Source organism: Schistocerca serialis, chromosome 7 (genome assembly GCF_023864345.2).
Source record: "Schistocerca serialis cubense isolate TAMUIC-IGC-003099 chromosome 7, iqSchSeri2.2, whole genome shotgun sequence".
NCBI classification, from domain to species: Eukaryota; Metazoa; Arthropoda; class Insecta; order Orthoptera; family Acrididae; genus Schistocerca; species Schistocerca serialis.
The window spans coordinates 483,125,004-483,141,209 of record NC_064644.1 but is presented as its reverse complement, the minus strand read 5'-3'; the positions used below and the strand labels follow the sequence as shown (position 1 = coordinate 483,141,209).

General features: G+C 45.7%; 1 protein-coding gene across 1 annotated transcript in view; it reads left to right on the top strand.

The window, feature by feature from the left end:
- Nucleotides 1–16,206, top strand: part of LOC126413159 (protein O-mannosyl-transferase TMTC2-like) — an 899,537-nt gene that overhangs the window by 413,015 nt on the left and 470,316 nt on the right. The window contains exon 9 of the mRNA XM_050083054.1: nucleotides 3,592–3,706. Within this exon, the coding sequence (XP_049939011.1) occupies nucleotides 3,592–3,706 (115 nt within the window). The remainder of the gene's footprint in view (nucleotides 1–3,591; nucleotides 3,707–16,206) is intronic.

Genomic DNA, 16,206 nt, shown 5'->3' with positions numbered 1-16,206 from the left:
TGTCCGCTGAACTTCGGTTACACAATGGATCATTCAGATCTAGAGGCCGTAAATTCAACTAATTGCACTTGTGACTGGATTAGGTTGGAGGTAACACGTAGAGGACGTTGTAGGGAAGTGAGACAGAGACTGCGTTTTGTTGGGGGGACAATTAGGGGATGCAGCATATCTACTGGGGAGACTGCTGGCAGTCCTATTGTCCATCCTCTTTTAGAGTGTTGCTGTGTGGTGTAGGGTGGAGATGGTGGGGTGTATGAGGAGGGTTTGGGGAGGTGCAGCACGTTTTGTGTTGCTGATGAATAGGGGAGAGGGTGTCGCTGGTGGGATGTGGTAGTTGAGATGGACATCATTGAAACAAGAGTGTTTTCGGTTGCGGCGGAATCTTCTCGTGAGGTTTCAGTCGCCAAACTTGCTGCTCTGAGTACGAAGGTGTTTTGCTGACGCCGACCGGCATGGGAGGGAGCGATCATCATGGTAAAGTAGTTCTCAAATCAGGGTTCGCACGGGGATATGGATGGTGGTTTATTCCGCGCGCTGTTCGGGACTGGAATGGTGGAGAGTTATTGCGAGTGTGGATCGATGAACCCTCTGCCAGGCACTTGAGTGTGATTTTCAGAGTATCCATGTAGACGTAGATGTAGAATTGCCTCGATGCGACTGTTTTGTCGCTGGTTCGTTCAAAAATGGTTCAAATGGCTCTGAGCGCTATGGGACTTAACTTCTGAGGAATCAGTCCTCTAGAACTTAGAACTACTTAAACCTAACTAACCTAAGGACATCACACACATCCATGCCCTAGGCAGGATTCGAACCTGCGACCGTAGCGGTCACGCGGTTCCAGACTGTAGCGACTAGAAACGCACTGACACCCCGGCCGGCCGCTGGTTCGTCGCCCAAGCTATCACGGCACTTGGATATCTGTTGTCCAGCCTATTCACAGATGAGACTAAATTTATGAGGGGTGGTATCATCAACCATCATAACACCAGCTGTGTGCTGTGGAGAGTCCCGACGTTACGATGACAGCGAACCACCAGCACTGATTCAGCCTCAGTGTATGGTCAGGAATTATTGGCGACAGGCTTAGGAGACCGTCATCCTATCACAACACCTCACAGGCGAGGCATATCGCATTTCCTGCAGGTCACCCTGCCACTCCTGCTAGATGGCGTGCTTCTGGTGATATGAGGGGTAATTTGGCTATTACGTGATGGTGCTCCAGCTCACTTCCGCATTTCCGTCGGAGACATCTCGACATCATTAACCCTGGCTGATAGATAGGACATGCTGGTCCAGTCGCATGACCCACCTGGTCACCAGACGTCAACCATTTAGATTTCTACAGGTGGGGGGAGGGGGGGGCGTGGTTGCTGAAGGAAGTCGTGTATCCGGAGTCCATCCCAGATGTGCATACACTGGGCAATTATGTTCTCTTTGCGCTGTTCGGTTGCAGGATGGTGCATTTGAACGTGTACACCAGTCACTGCCGCCTCGTCTTCCCACATGCTTAGAAGGCAGTAGGCTATTTCGAACACCTTGTCTAACGGTGATTTCATATCACAACATGTCGTGCACTTCATTGTACCTTGTAGCATAGACACCATGCATTTCCACCCACATGTCCATAGGACCTTTCCTTCTCCTCATCTTCTCAGGGAACGTTTCCTGCAGTTTGCCACGGTTTATCAAAATCACTCTGTACAACACGTCCTCAGTTGTTCTCTTTTATTCTTCCGTTTACAACTCTAGTCAGGAATGTACTACCTTAAGATGCAAGGCTAGTCATCCGGGACTATTTATAGTTAGTCTCTGTAAGTCCATCACTATGTAGACTGGCTGCGGGACCTTGGCCGTTCGGTATAAAAATGTCAAATCAAAACACCTTCAGCCATCTAAATTTCCAGTTTTATTTTATTTCTGTTACCAGTTTAAGCGTTACTCTGCGCCATCTTCAGGATGCCTGATTGACGTGTAGCAAAAATCCTACCTCTTGTACAATCGAAACAGGTGCAAGCATACTGTCACTAGTATTCGTAGACTTCTTTTTAACAAAACGATCGCTTCGATCAACAACCTTACCACAACGAAGGTCAAAATTTCATAATGATTGTGGTGTTGCTCACGCTGCTAAATACTGCATTTTAGGGCAACAACAAAGTTATTATGTGGCAGGTGTCATTAGAGCACAGTTAATAAAGTCATTTCATGTAATAATGAATAAACTAGGCACTCATCTTTTCGTGTTTCCCACGCTGGTGTCATTGTAAAATCATGGCGCAATCGTCGAAAATCTAGGTGGTGATGATTCCAAGCTCGGACGCAAAGAGGCCTAGGTTTTATTTTGCTATATTCAAAAGTTTTCTAGATGTGTTTCACAAACCATTCTTGAAGATTAAACCTTTGAAAGTTAGCACAATAGTGATGTAAAAAATGTAATCAGCACTCCGAATTTAAGTTACACTTCCTTTTTACTGCTTTTGTTGCAATATCACGTAACACACAAAACATCACTTCACAATACAAAACATACTTGAAAACATCTTCCTCACTGTTAAAGTTCACATTTTATAAGATGACTACAATATGCGTCTATCCAACATGACATCCAAGACTTGACTTTCCCAAGGTCCGACTCCCTAACTAACTAATAGTCGCTTACGCGCCCAAAAATCAGAGTTACAAGTACGTCAAAGATCATAGTGACAAAAGAAAGAATACACATAATAATACTGTCATTGCAATACAAACATATCGATGTATCAAAGTACCTCTACATGAATGAAATCAAATCTGAATGGTGTCTCAGAAATATGTCAACTACTTTACAGAAACACAGTAGAATATTGCTGGTATCGAGAGGTTGAGTTGAGGTGCCGTAATGGTTACGTAATTAAAGTACCATTACAAAGTGTTGATCGAAGGGATCGCTTTGTTAAAAACAAGTCTACAGATACCTGAGACTATGTGCTGGACCCTATTTCTATTGTACAAGAGGCGGGATTCGTCCTACTCGTCGGTCATGGCGTAGTGTAGCGCTGAAGCTGGTAACAGAAATAAAATAAGACTGGAAATTTATACAGCTGAAGATGTTTTAATTTGCCATTTTATATTTAAGTGCTCGTTCCTTCTCGGGTTGCTTGATGACAGCAGTTTTCCCGAAATATCCCAGAATGGGATTTTCACTCAGCAGCGGAGTGTGCGCTGATATAAAACTTCCTGGCAGATTAAAACTGTGTGCCGGACCGAGATTCGAACTCGGTACATTCCCCAGGCTGTGGCTAAGCCATGCCTCGGCTATATCCTTTCTTTCAGGAGTGCTAGTTCTGCAAGGTTCGCAGGAGAGCTTCTGTAAAGTTTGGAAGGTAGGAGACGAGGTACTGGCAGAAGCAAAGCTGTGAGGACGGGGCGTGAGTCGTGCTTGGGTAGCTCAGTTGATAGAGCACTTGCCCGCGAAAGGCAAAGTTCCCGAGTTCGAGTCTCGGTCCGGCACACAGTTTTAATCTGCCAGGAAGTTTCATATTGTATCGTGGTTCTGAAACCAGCCCTGAGTACCATGCTTGATAAATTTGTATAGTGACTGTCTTGTTGCAGCATACGGCAACCTGGGCAACATCCTGAGTATGAAGGGCGAGCTGGAAGAGGCAGAGAGGTGCTACCGCAAGGCGCTCTCCTACCGGCCCAACATGGCGGACGTCCACTACAACCTGTGAGTATACGCGTCTCAGTCACTGATAGCAAAATGTCCCGATACTTGGTATAGCGAAACATCTGCACAATAAGACGCGACGGACGGCTGTTGGTGAACGGCGGTGAAATTAAACACTGCCTTTGTGGTCTTGAGACTTTACTTAGCATGAGTGGGAGCCACCAATCTGAAATCTACTGATGTAAACTATCCCGAGAAAGTCAGTTAACAAAGTTTCAAGAACCAGCTTTAAACGATGATTCTGGGAATATCTGTATTAAAATATGTATATTAAAATTGCTACACCACGAAGATGATGTGCTACAGACGCGAAATTTAACCGACAGGGAGAAGATGCTGTGATATGCAGACCATGGCTGCGGTTACCCTTGATGCTGCATCACAGACAGGAGCGCCTGCGATGGTGTACTCAACGACGAACCTGGGTGCACGAATGGCAAAACGTCATTGTTTCGAATGAATTCGGGTTCGCTTTACAGCATCATGATGGTCGCATCCGTGTTTGGCGACATCGCGGTGAACGCACATTGGCAGCGTGTATTCGCCATCGCCATACTGGCGTATCACCCGGCGTGATGGTATGGGGTACCATTGGTTACACGTCTTGGTCACTTCTTGTTCACACTGACGGTACTTTGAACAGTGGACACTACATTTCAGATGTGTTACGACCCGTGGTTCAACCCTTCATTCCATCCCAGCAAAACCCTACATTTCAGCAGAATAATGCACGACCGCATGTTGCAGGTCCTGTACGGGCCTTTCTGGATACAGAAAATGTTCGACTGCTGCCCTGTCCGACACATTCTCCAGATCTCTCACCACTTGAAAACATCTGGTCAATGGTGGCCGAGCAACTGGCTCGTCACAATACGCCAGTCACTACTCTTGATGAACTGTGGTATCGTGTTGAAGCTGCATAGGCAGCTGTACCTGTACACGCCATACAATCTCTCTTTGACTCACTGCCCAGGCGTATCAAGGCCGCTATTACGGCCAGAGGGTGTTGTTCTGGGTCCTGATTTCTCAGGATCTACGCACCCAAATTGCGTGAAAATGTAATCACATGTCAGTTCTAGTATAATATATTTGTCCAATGAATACCCGTTTATCATCTGCATTTTTCTTGGTGTAGCAATTTTAATGGCCAGTAGTGTACAATTCTCTACGTATCGCTCCCATAGGGGTCGTGAGGATAAGATCAGAGTAACTGCTGCAAGCAGGGAAGGATTCAAATAGGCGTTCTTCCTGCACTCTGTATGTGAAAGGAACGGGAAGAAACTTTCATAACTGATTCAATGGAACGTACCTTCTGCCATGCACTTAATGGTGGTTTGCAGAGTATAGACGTAGATGTAGAAATATACTGTGTGAGTTCAGGGCGCCTAAAGCAATCCTTAAATGGTAATGTATAACAGAGGACATTTAACGATAAATAATAAATGCTACCAGAACACGCTACGGAGAAATAAGAATGACACGAACCTACAGAGGTTTGCATATTTCGATTTGACTCTCTTGAAAACAATCAGCAAACATACATCAGTTAATTATACATTTAGGTTCGTGAGGAGCATATTCAAATGTTACTGTTATACTTAAAAAGTCAAAGCAATAAAAAAATTATCCCAACATGGTGACATCAATTACAATCAAATGGAAAATACATCCAGCATGTCTAGAAACAAACTCCTTAATAAACCGAGCTTCATATGCGGACTATACCACAAACCACTGAATCGTTAAGTTTGCGATAAAGCGTCGGGACTAAACATAATTAAAATCGTCACTTTCTTCGTCTCTGTTTCTCCTCATTACAACATTGCCGCAACTCATATTTACAGCTTTTACCCAAATTTTGCACAATTGCTGTAAGGCATCAGATAAAATTAGCAGAGAAGAATGAAAATCATGTTTAGGAGTAATCCACTAAATTACAGGCCCATATCGTTAACGTCGATATGCAGCAGGATTATGGAACATATATTGTGTTCGAACATTATAAATTACCTCGAAGAAAACGGTCTTTTGACACACAGTGAACATGGGTTTAGGAAACATCGTACCTGTGAAACACAACTAACTCTTTATTCACATGAAGTGCTGAATGCTATTGACAAGGGATTTCAGATCGATTCCGTATTTCTGGATTTCCGGAAGGCTTTTGACACTGTACCACACAAGCGGCTCGTAGTGAAGCTGCGTGCTTATGGAATATCGTCTCAGTTATGTGACTGGATTTGTGATTTCCTGTCAGAGAGGTCACAGTTCGTAGTAATTGACGGAAAGTCATCGAGTAAAACCGAAGTGATTTCTGGCGTCCCCCAAGGTAGTGTTATAGGTCCTTTGCTGTTCCTTATCTATATAAACGATTTGGGAGACAATCTGAGCAGCCGTCTTACGCTGATTGCAGATGACGCTGTCGTTTATCGGCTAATAAAGTCATCAGAAGACCAAAACAAACTGCAAAAGGATTTAGAAGAAATATCCGAATGGTGCGAAAAGTGTGAGGTCATCCACATGAGTGCTAGAAGGAACTCGTTAAACTTCGGTTACATGATAAATCAGTCTAATCTAAAAGCCGTAAATTCAACTAAATACCTAGGTATTACAATTACGAACAACTTAAATTGGGAGGAACACATAGGAAATGTTGTGGGGAAGGCTAACCAAAGACTGCGTTTTATTGGCAGGACACTTAGAAAATGTAACAGATCTACTAAGGAGACTACACTACGCTAGTACCTCCTCTTTTAGAATACTGCTGCGCGGTGTGGGATCCTTACCAGGTAAGACTGACGGAGTACATAGAAAAAGTTCAAAGAAAGGCAGCACGTTTTGTATTATCGCGAAATATGGGAAAGAGTGTCACAGAAATGATACAGCATTTGGTTGGAAATCATTAAAAGAAAAGCGTTTTCCGTTGCGACGGAATCTTCTCACGAAATTCCAATCAGCAATTTTCTCTTCCTAATACGAAAATATTTTGTTGACACCGACCTAAATAGGGAGAAACGATCACCACGACAAAATAAGGGAAATCAGAGCTCGTACGGAAAGATATAGGTGTTCATTCTTTCCGCGCGCTATACGAGATTGGAATAATAGAGAATTGTGAATGTGGTTCTATGAACCCTCTGCCAGGTACTTGAATGAGATTTGGAGAGAATCCATGTAGATGTAAATGTTTCATCGTAATGCCAAAAAAGTAGACAAGACCCCCAGCACTCATTTGCACTGAGGTGACAGAAGTCTAATATGGTGTCGGACCTCTTTTTGCCCGTCGTACTTCAGCAGCTCGATACGGCATGGACTCAACATGTCACTGGAAACCCCCTGCAGAAAACTGAGTCATGCTGTCTTTATAGCCGTCCATAATTGCTAAAGTGTTGCGGTGCAGAATTTTCATCACGAACTGACTTCTCGATAATGTCCCATAAATATTCGATGGGATTCATGTCGGGTGATCTGGGTTGCCAAACCATTCGCTTGAATTGTCCAGAAGGTTCTGCAAACCAATGGTGAACAGCTGTAGTACGTGGACATGGCACACTGTCATCCATAAAAGTTCCATCATTGTTTTGGAACGTGACGTCCGTGACTGGCTGAATATGGTCTCCAAATAGCCGAACATCCAGAGGACCCAGTCCAAACACAGGCCACACCATTACGGAGCCATCATCAGCTTTCACAGTGACAATCTAGGTCCATGGCTTCGTGGAGTCTGCGCCACACTCGAAAACTACTGTCAGCTCCTTACCAACTGAAATCAGGACTCATCTGATCAGGCCACGGGTTTCCAGTCATCTCGGGTGCAAGCGATATGGTCACGAGTCCAGGAGAGCTGTTGCAGGCGATGTCGTGCTGTTAGCAAATACACTCGCGTCGATCGTCTGCATCCACGGCCTGTTAGCAACAAATTTCACCGGAAAAGTACATCGTACCTGCTACATTGATTTCTGCGGTTATTCCTGGCAGTGTTGCTTATCTACTAGCACTGACAACTCTACAAGGACGCTGATGCTCTCGCTCGTTCAGTGTAGGCCGTCGGCCACCCCGTTGTCCGTGGTGAGAGGTAATGCCTGAAGTTTGGTGTTCTTCGCACACTGTGGCTCTCGGAATATTGAATTCCCTGACAATGTTCCAAATGGAAAGTCCACTGCGTCTAGCTCCAGCTATCATTCCACGCTCAAAGCCTGTTAATTCCCATCTTGCGGCCATAATAACGTCGGGAAACTTTTCACATGAATCACCTGAGCACAAATGAAGGTAGAGTTTCTTATCTATGTTAATGTTCCACCGAAGCACCACAGGGCTTTGCCCGTCTGACTTCTAATATGGCTTTATGATATTTAGAGGAATAGCTTTTGTAGTTTATCTAAATCACGTTTGCGTGTCTGCCTGTTTTGTCTGTAACTGTTATGCTCTGAGTTCTCTGGTTAATGTTGATATTGGACGCTTGTCTGTAGCATCAGGATAATGGGATTTATTAGTTGATGGGTCGAGGTAGGTGCCTTTTCATAGAGTTTTTCCGATTTTCTTTTAATATAGGTATAGATGGATGGTTCCTCTAAGAGGTCCTTAATGTGTGTATTTGGTGTGTAGGGGTCTGCGTCGGCGATGACGCGGAGGATTCTGTTTTGAAGTCTCTTAATTTTTTGCAGATGTCTGCTGCCATGGACCAAACTTCCGATCCATATAACATACTTGGCAGGATAACTGCCCTGTATAATCTAAGTTTCGTTTCTATGCTGAGTCCCCCACCTTTTAAGAGTGGGTACAGTTGGATGAAAGCAATGTAGCCTCCACTTATGGATCTGTTTATCTGCTTTGCGAAGGTTAAGCGTTTGTCTAGTTCAAGGCCTAGGTATGTAGCTGAGCCACTCCATTCTATTTTCTATTTCGTTTTCAGCTACAAAAATACATCTGTTTGGGGAGGGGGAGGTAAGTTTCCTCGTAAATATGACTGCTACAGACTTTTCAGGATTTATCTTTATTTTCCAAATATTGCACCGTTTTACGATTTCGTCCAAGTGCTCCTGCAGCTTTTTTGTTATGAAATTGGGGTTGCTGCTACTCCTGTAAACCGCCGTGTCATCGGCATAAAGCGCTATCTGACCTCCTGCCGACTTTGGCACGTCGTTTGTGCATAGCGAGTATAATATGGGGCCAAGAACTGAGCCCTGCAGAACTCCTGCCACAGCATCCCTGATCGCGCTTACATGTTTGCCGCAATTGACGCTGTACTACCTCCCCGCCAGAAACGAGTCAATCATGCTGATGATACGTCCTGGAATGCCTAACTGGGATAACTTGTATATTAAGCCATCATGCCGGACTTTGTCGAATGCTTTCTCGATATCGAGAAAGACTGCTCCTGTGTTGTGTTTCCGGTCTCTCGCCCTGCGTATGTGCTCCACCAGGCGCAGGGATTGATGGATGGTGCTATGTGCTTTCCCTAGAAAGCACAGGAGTGAGATGGGTCTATTGTTTTGTGGAAGGATAAGGTTCTTATTGGGTTTAGGTAGGGTTCCGACCAGAGCAGTTATCCAGGCTTTTGGGAATTAGGGAAAGGCACTGGTTGTATCGTATGGTGAAGTAGGTGACTGCGTTGGGAGGCAGGTGTTGCAGGTGTGGGACCAGGACCTTGTCAGGACGGGGGATTTGTTATTCCCTAAGCGCCTGATGTAGGCACACACAAGTCTATCAGAAACAGGAGTAAATTCTGTATTTGGCCTTTCTTGCCTCAATTGAGCCACTCGTCCATTTATTATTTCTTCCTGCCTGCCACTCTCGTCATCTTCGATGACGTGAGTACGGAATTGTGACTCTAACGATGTCGCCAGTAATTCTGCCTTATCCTCGTCGTTGTATACTAGCCCATTTGGACCTCGGAGTGACCTGTCTACCCTGGGAGAAGCCTTCTGCGCTTTTGTGATTTTCCATACTCGGTTCATGTCTTGTTCTGCATTCCTAAGTTTCTCCCCCCAGCAGAGGCCTCTGTGCTCTATCAGTCTTTCCTTTACCTGGGCTTCAAGCCGCCTAAGCAAGCGACGATGGCAGGGTCGCCATAGCGTTGCCAATCCCTCCTCACGCGCCGCTTTGCTACTATCAGCTCCCAGATATCAGGGGGCAGGTCCCTGGCGCCAGGCTCGGTGGCTACCCTGGTGCTTGTCTCTTGAGCACAGGTCTGGCGGACGTTTGTGCAATACTCTACTGCTGAGTCCACCTCCTTCTCGTTCCGCATTTGCGGAATGTCCTTCAGGTGTTGTCCTACCAGGGCGGTATATTGTTCCCAGCTGTGTTTGCCATCCTCCGGATTGTGTCTTAGACATTTGCACATTCCAGGACAACCAGGTTGCGGTTTGAGTTCAACTCGTAATGGGCTGTTGCCGCATCCCTCCAATGCAGGCCCCTGCACAAGGATACATCTAGGATGTCCGGTGCATGGTCGGGGTTGTAGGGGGTGTGAGTTGGCTCGTCGGGAGCAATTATTCCTACTTGGGGATTGCTCTCGATAAACCTTCTCAATCTCCAACCTCCAGCATTTGTCGTGTTGCACCCCCAGTCCACACTTTTGGAGTTCAAGTCCCCTGCTGTTATGACTCTTTCTCCGATTTCGATCAGGTGTTGAAGGTCCTGCCCGCCGAAGTTGATATGCGGGGTTTATATGCCGATACTTTTTTAACTATGTGGTTACCGACTTTTAATTCTATGCCGGCCCCCTCGACCGTGGGCAGATTTGGCATTTCTATCGTCTGGTGACAAATCCTCCGCTTCACAAGGACGGCGACTCCTCCGCCTGCGTCGTCTTGCATGTCGACCCTGTGCACGGAATAATTTCGCACCTTCAATCGATCGGCCGGCTGTAGATGCGTCTCTTGAATGTAGGCTATATCTATGGCGTGATGGTCTAGGAATGATTGTAACTGTGGGATCTTTGAGGATATGCCGTCTGCATTCCATGTTAACGTTTTGAACTCTCTAGTACTGTTATGGTTCATTACAGAAGAGCGTCATAGCTGCTTCAGCAATTACTAGCATTTTTGCGTATCTATCTTTCGCGGGGCGGACTGCCGCTAGGGTTTCTTTCACTTTTTGTATTACTGCTCCCAGGTTTATCCCCGCAAACAGCTTCCCCAGTTCTCTGAGTTCCCTCAGAAAACTGCCGAGATCGCTGTCCGCGCTAGGCCCCACCTGTGGCTGCTCCTGCGCTGGGACTGCAGTATCGTTTACTGTTGTTTCAGTTGCCTGTCCCAGAACTGGCGGTGGAGGTGAAGCCTGTATTGTGGGTGGGGGAGGTGTAAATGGGACTGCGGGGAGGGTCGTCTCCTGCACTGTCGCAGGGCGTGCCGCGGACGTAGATTGGACGGTGGGAGCGGGCATAACTGCCCTGTGTGGTCGCATACTCGGGAAATCTCTCGTTCGCACTTCGAAGTTTGGCTGATGACGAGCCTGAGCATTTGATGCGGCTGTTGTTGCTAGGGCAGTTTTCTGCTGCCTCTGGTTTTGCACCAATCTTTGGTATACTTCGTAGCCGTGATAGTTTGCTGGGTGGGGGCCTTCGTAGTTGGCACGCACCGGGTTTGCCACTCTCTGTTGCATGCATAACTTGGTAAGGTGGTGGCCTGCACACTTTACGCATCTCGGCTGCTCGAGTGATTAAATTTTTGACACCTATGGCACTGCCCAGAACCTTCCGGTTTATTATACCGTTCTACAGTTATTCGGAATCTCAGCAGGTATCTCAGTTTGAACACCCGCTGAGCATCCTCATTGTTTTCTAACACCGCCAAGAAATTCGGCTCTTTCTTGCGGCCGTGACTTTCTTCTGCAGTCGGGGGAGTTTGAGAATTGGTGAACCGAGTGTACTATGAATACTTCCTCTATTAATTCATTTTTTACGTCCTCTTCCTCAGCATCGATGGGTAGGTACTTTATTACTACTCTCAGAGCCTGTTTGGGGTCGATAGAATATGTGTGGAACTCGGTTTCCTTTCTTTCAAGTTCCGACTTAACCCTCCTATAATCCTCTACATTTTCCACCTGAATTTTCGTTGTCCTAGGGCGATATACTGCCGTCAATTTCCCCTTTAGGCCCGCTTGCAGCTCCTTGAGGAGTAACGGGCTTCCCTTTGTAATATAGGCGATGATTGGCGGTACTCGCTCTTTTGTTTTGCGCCTAATCGTCTGCATTTCGCCTTCTCCGTCCACGTCTTCGTTCTCTAGGGCTGAGAATGAGTTCGCGGCCGGTACATTTACGATAACTTGCTCCTGCTGTTCGCCTTCCCCATCTTTTTCCGACTCTCTCCTATCATTTTCCGACTCTGTCCTATCTAAGTCTATGTAGAGTCTACCTGTACCCGAACTGTCGGAACTACCAGAACTGTCAGAGCTCTCCTCCTCATGCACCGTTTGCACACTAGCCTTGTGTGTGTTAGCTGTTTGTGCGGCCCTACTCTGACTGTTGATATACTTTTCGGGATGTGAGGTCGTGGTCCAAGAACTTTTCTGTTCCTTACGTTTCGTCCAGGCCGACTCAGCGGAGCAGCGCCTCTGAGGAAGTCCAGCGCAGCCTGGGCGAAACGTAAGGAACAGAAAAGTTCTTGGACCACGACCTCACATCCTGAAAAGTATATCAACAGCTATGTCATCCGGTCGTGAAAGCCTTCATTCTACCTACTCTGCGGGTTCTCTGGCGAGAGCCGCAGCGGTCTAATTGTGAGGATTCCCTCGAACGACTTGTTGAAGCCATATTAGCAGTCAGTCTAGCAGTCAGTCAGTTTTTGGTGCCGCCATGGGACACTGGAAGGTGTTTAGTTCTCACCTCCACAACTAAGTGGCAGGTATCCGCACCGGAGCCAGTTACTATGCCTCTGCAGACGCGGGTAACCGTGCAGCGCAACGGGCCCTGGCCTGCTAAATCCCTAATATCCTATTGGGGAGCGGGGAGGATGCCCCGCGGCGGCAAGGAAAGAAACGCGCCCGGCAAGGGAAGCGGCAAGAACGGCTCCTCGGTCGCGCAGATCCCGGCCGCAGCCTCCGCGCTCGCCAGGAAACCGGCAAACGGTAACGCTACAACCACAATATGCGCATCCGTTAAGTGCAAACACGACAATTTTGCAGGATACGCATGACAATTACGTTTTCTATCTCCAACTCGACGAGGAGAGTGCTTTGAGCGGGAAGGGAGACCCCAAGGCAGCAGAACGAGCTACGCAGTGCGTCCGCTCAGTGCGCCAGTCGCTGCGCTAATGATCCGCCATTCACCACCGTTTTATGCCTTGCGACACTACCACCATCTGTAAATGTGCATATGGCCATCCCATGTGTACGTGTTTAAAAATCATAGGGATTACAAACTAGTACTATATATTGTTGTCATTTACTTGTACGATCTGCTACATGGTGCAATGAGAATTATATGGCAAGCAGCAACACGTGCTTTGTGTTTGTAACCTATTCGTACTGCAGTATCTTTTAACGGGTGTAGGACACGAAATTTAAAGAAAAATTCAGAAAAATCTATGCGTATGAACTGACTAGCCTATTAATCATGCAAGATAGGAGCGCTGTTGTGGGGGAACGAAACAGCAAGTAATAACAAATACTATGTTTGAAAATAAGAAGAGGGGGAGTTATACTTGCAATAGGGCAGGAGATACAGGAGAGGTACCAGATAGGAAGCACTTCCAGAAGTACCAAGGCAGAGGTGGTCGTTTTGGGTTTTGTTCTAAGGGAGGCTGTTGAAACACGAGTGGTCGACGGCCTGATCAATAGACACAGCGGCTTCACTCCCAGTAGATCATGGGACCCAGCACTCAGCCAGATGCAGACACAACGTCGACTGAGAGCGACTCCCCCCCCCCCCCCCCCCTCCCTTCCCGGTTTCGGAAGAATCTCTGAGGGACCGGAGTTCGCGCCCAATATTCGGTGATCGCGTCGCGTACCCTAACCCCCTAGAGCAATACAAAGAAGAAAAATAACTTTTGGAGAATCTAACAGCAAATGCTACAACATTAACAGTGCCAGAGGAATTCCACATTCAAAGGGAGGAAACAAAGTAGTTATCTAGACAGAATAGATTGAATGACATCTACTAGGGGGAGGAACTGCCTGCTAATGTGACGAAAGATGAAACGAGTGTCGGACTGGAGGACATTAGGAATCTAGTATTAGAGTCAAAGTCTGACAGAGCTCTAGTAGGGATGGAAAAAACCGACCGGTTGAAACCTATATTTGTATTTTACTTCTGAGTAACGGATATTTTTCGGTACTCATTTGGTCTCAGTTATAACAAGTGTTTTTGAGTTTTCACTAAAAACTGGATAAAAAACCGAAATATCAGTGATATTTCTTTTCGATTTTAAATAAACTTTAAAAAACGAATAAGTTTCATTGCTTCGAAATACTGCGTTTTTACGAAAAATGGGAAAAGCGAACGGTGCTATTTTAATAACAAAGCCCAACAGAAGCGAGGAACAAACATATTCCATAAGAATTGGCACACCACTGCCCAGGCAATAACGAACCTGTTACCTTGCGGCGTGGCTTATTTGATAGTACGTGTGTACTTGCAGTGTACAGGACTTGCCCCTTCTGGTTTATGCGGTACTTCCTGACTGTCGTCCCCAGACACCTGTTGTCTACCAGAATGGCAACAACCATAGTCTGGAAATATTTTACTAAGTGACGTAGCAGTGAGGTACAATGTTTCACTTGCTTTGCTTCACTTGTTATACAAGATTTAAAAAATTTTCTGCCACTTCTCCGAAATGTAAACGGCCTTGTCGCAGTGGTAACAACGGTTCCCTTCAGATCACCGAAGTTACGCGCTGTCGGGCTGGGCTAGGACTAGGATGGGTGACCATCCGGTCTGCCGAGCGCTGTTGGCAAGCGAGGCGCACTCACTCCTTGTGAGGCAAACTGAGGAACCACGTGAATGAGAAGTAGCTTAGGGATGGCGGTTATCGCTGGAACAACCGATTTTCGGATACATCTTTTTCTCCACGCCAGTTTAAAAAATGGCTCTGAGCACTATGGGACTTAACTTCTGAGGTCATCAGTCCCCTAGAACTTAGAACTACTTAAACCTAACTAACCTAAGGACATCACACACATCCATGCCCGGGGCAGGATTCGAACAGGCGAGCGTAGCAGTCGCGTAGTTCCAAACTGTAGAGCCTAGAACCGCTCGGCCACTACGGCCGGCACGCCAGTTTAACATGGCTTTCAAAACCGTTCAAAATAATCGGTTTTTAAAATAAATGTTTTTGTGCTTTTTATTCATGTTATTGTCTGTAATAAACGTAGAAATCGAACAAATTGACATACGGCGGGAGGGCGATGTGCTGACCACATGCCCCTCGATATCTGCATCTAGTGACGCCTGTGGGCTGAGGATGACACGGCGGTCGGTTGGTACAATTGAGCCTTCATGGCCTGTTCGGACAGAGTTAAGTTAAATATCTACGAAATAATAAAAGAGGAAAGAAATTATGGTAACAGTATTAAGGTAAAAGATTAAGGACAATTCATTCACAGTTCACACTAAAAGTAGAAAGTAGCTGATATACTGCCTGTGTTTGTATAATAAGCCTTTATCTGCTTGTAACCATTGAAAACGGACGAATGAACACGAAGAACAGAGTTCTTCAACCTCAGTTTTCACCCTTTAATACTGCCTATTCGTAGTGCCCAAATAGTAGCATGATCACTGAATACAACATGATTTTTGAGCAGAATTTAAAAAAACAAAACAAAAAACAAACAATGTATCAGTAAGAGAAGGTGGTGAGTTTTTGTATTATTCAACCACTTATCACTGTCCGAGAAAAGCAGTGAATGGGAAAGGGACTACGTTTTCCTTTATATGCTTATTTAATTTTGGTTCCGTGTTTTTTGAAACTAAGGAAGTCGAACTTTTCCAATCTTTGTTCGATTTCTACGTTTATTACAGACAATAATAGGAATAAAAAGCAGAAAATCACTTATTTCAAAAACCGATTATTTTGAACGGTTTTGAAAGCCAGGTTAGATTGGCCTGGAAAAAACATATGTATCCGAAAACCGGTTGTTCCAGCGATAACAGCCATCCCTATGCTCTGGAAGACGCGTTTTCCAGCAATGCGGAAACGACAGAGAGCAGTCCTTCGTGATTTCTAAAATCATTGTGGGAAGTGGCACAACACGATTATCAAGTAAACGTGTAGAATTGTGGGTGTGGAGACATTGTATTAGACATTAGGAAAACTATTAGTCAAACAATTCCTAAGACAATAAGGGCAAGTAAACACGGGAACTATCGCACAATTAGCCTGACAGCTTATGCATCCAATATTTGACCAGAATAGTTTCTAATTATAAGAGCAAAAAATGAAAGTAATAACCCGCTGGATGATTACCAGTCTGGCATTAGAAAAGATAAAAACACCAGCCAGGCAGTCCTTATAACACAGATCCTCAGAGAAGCACAATAAGACGAGTAATATACGCACACT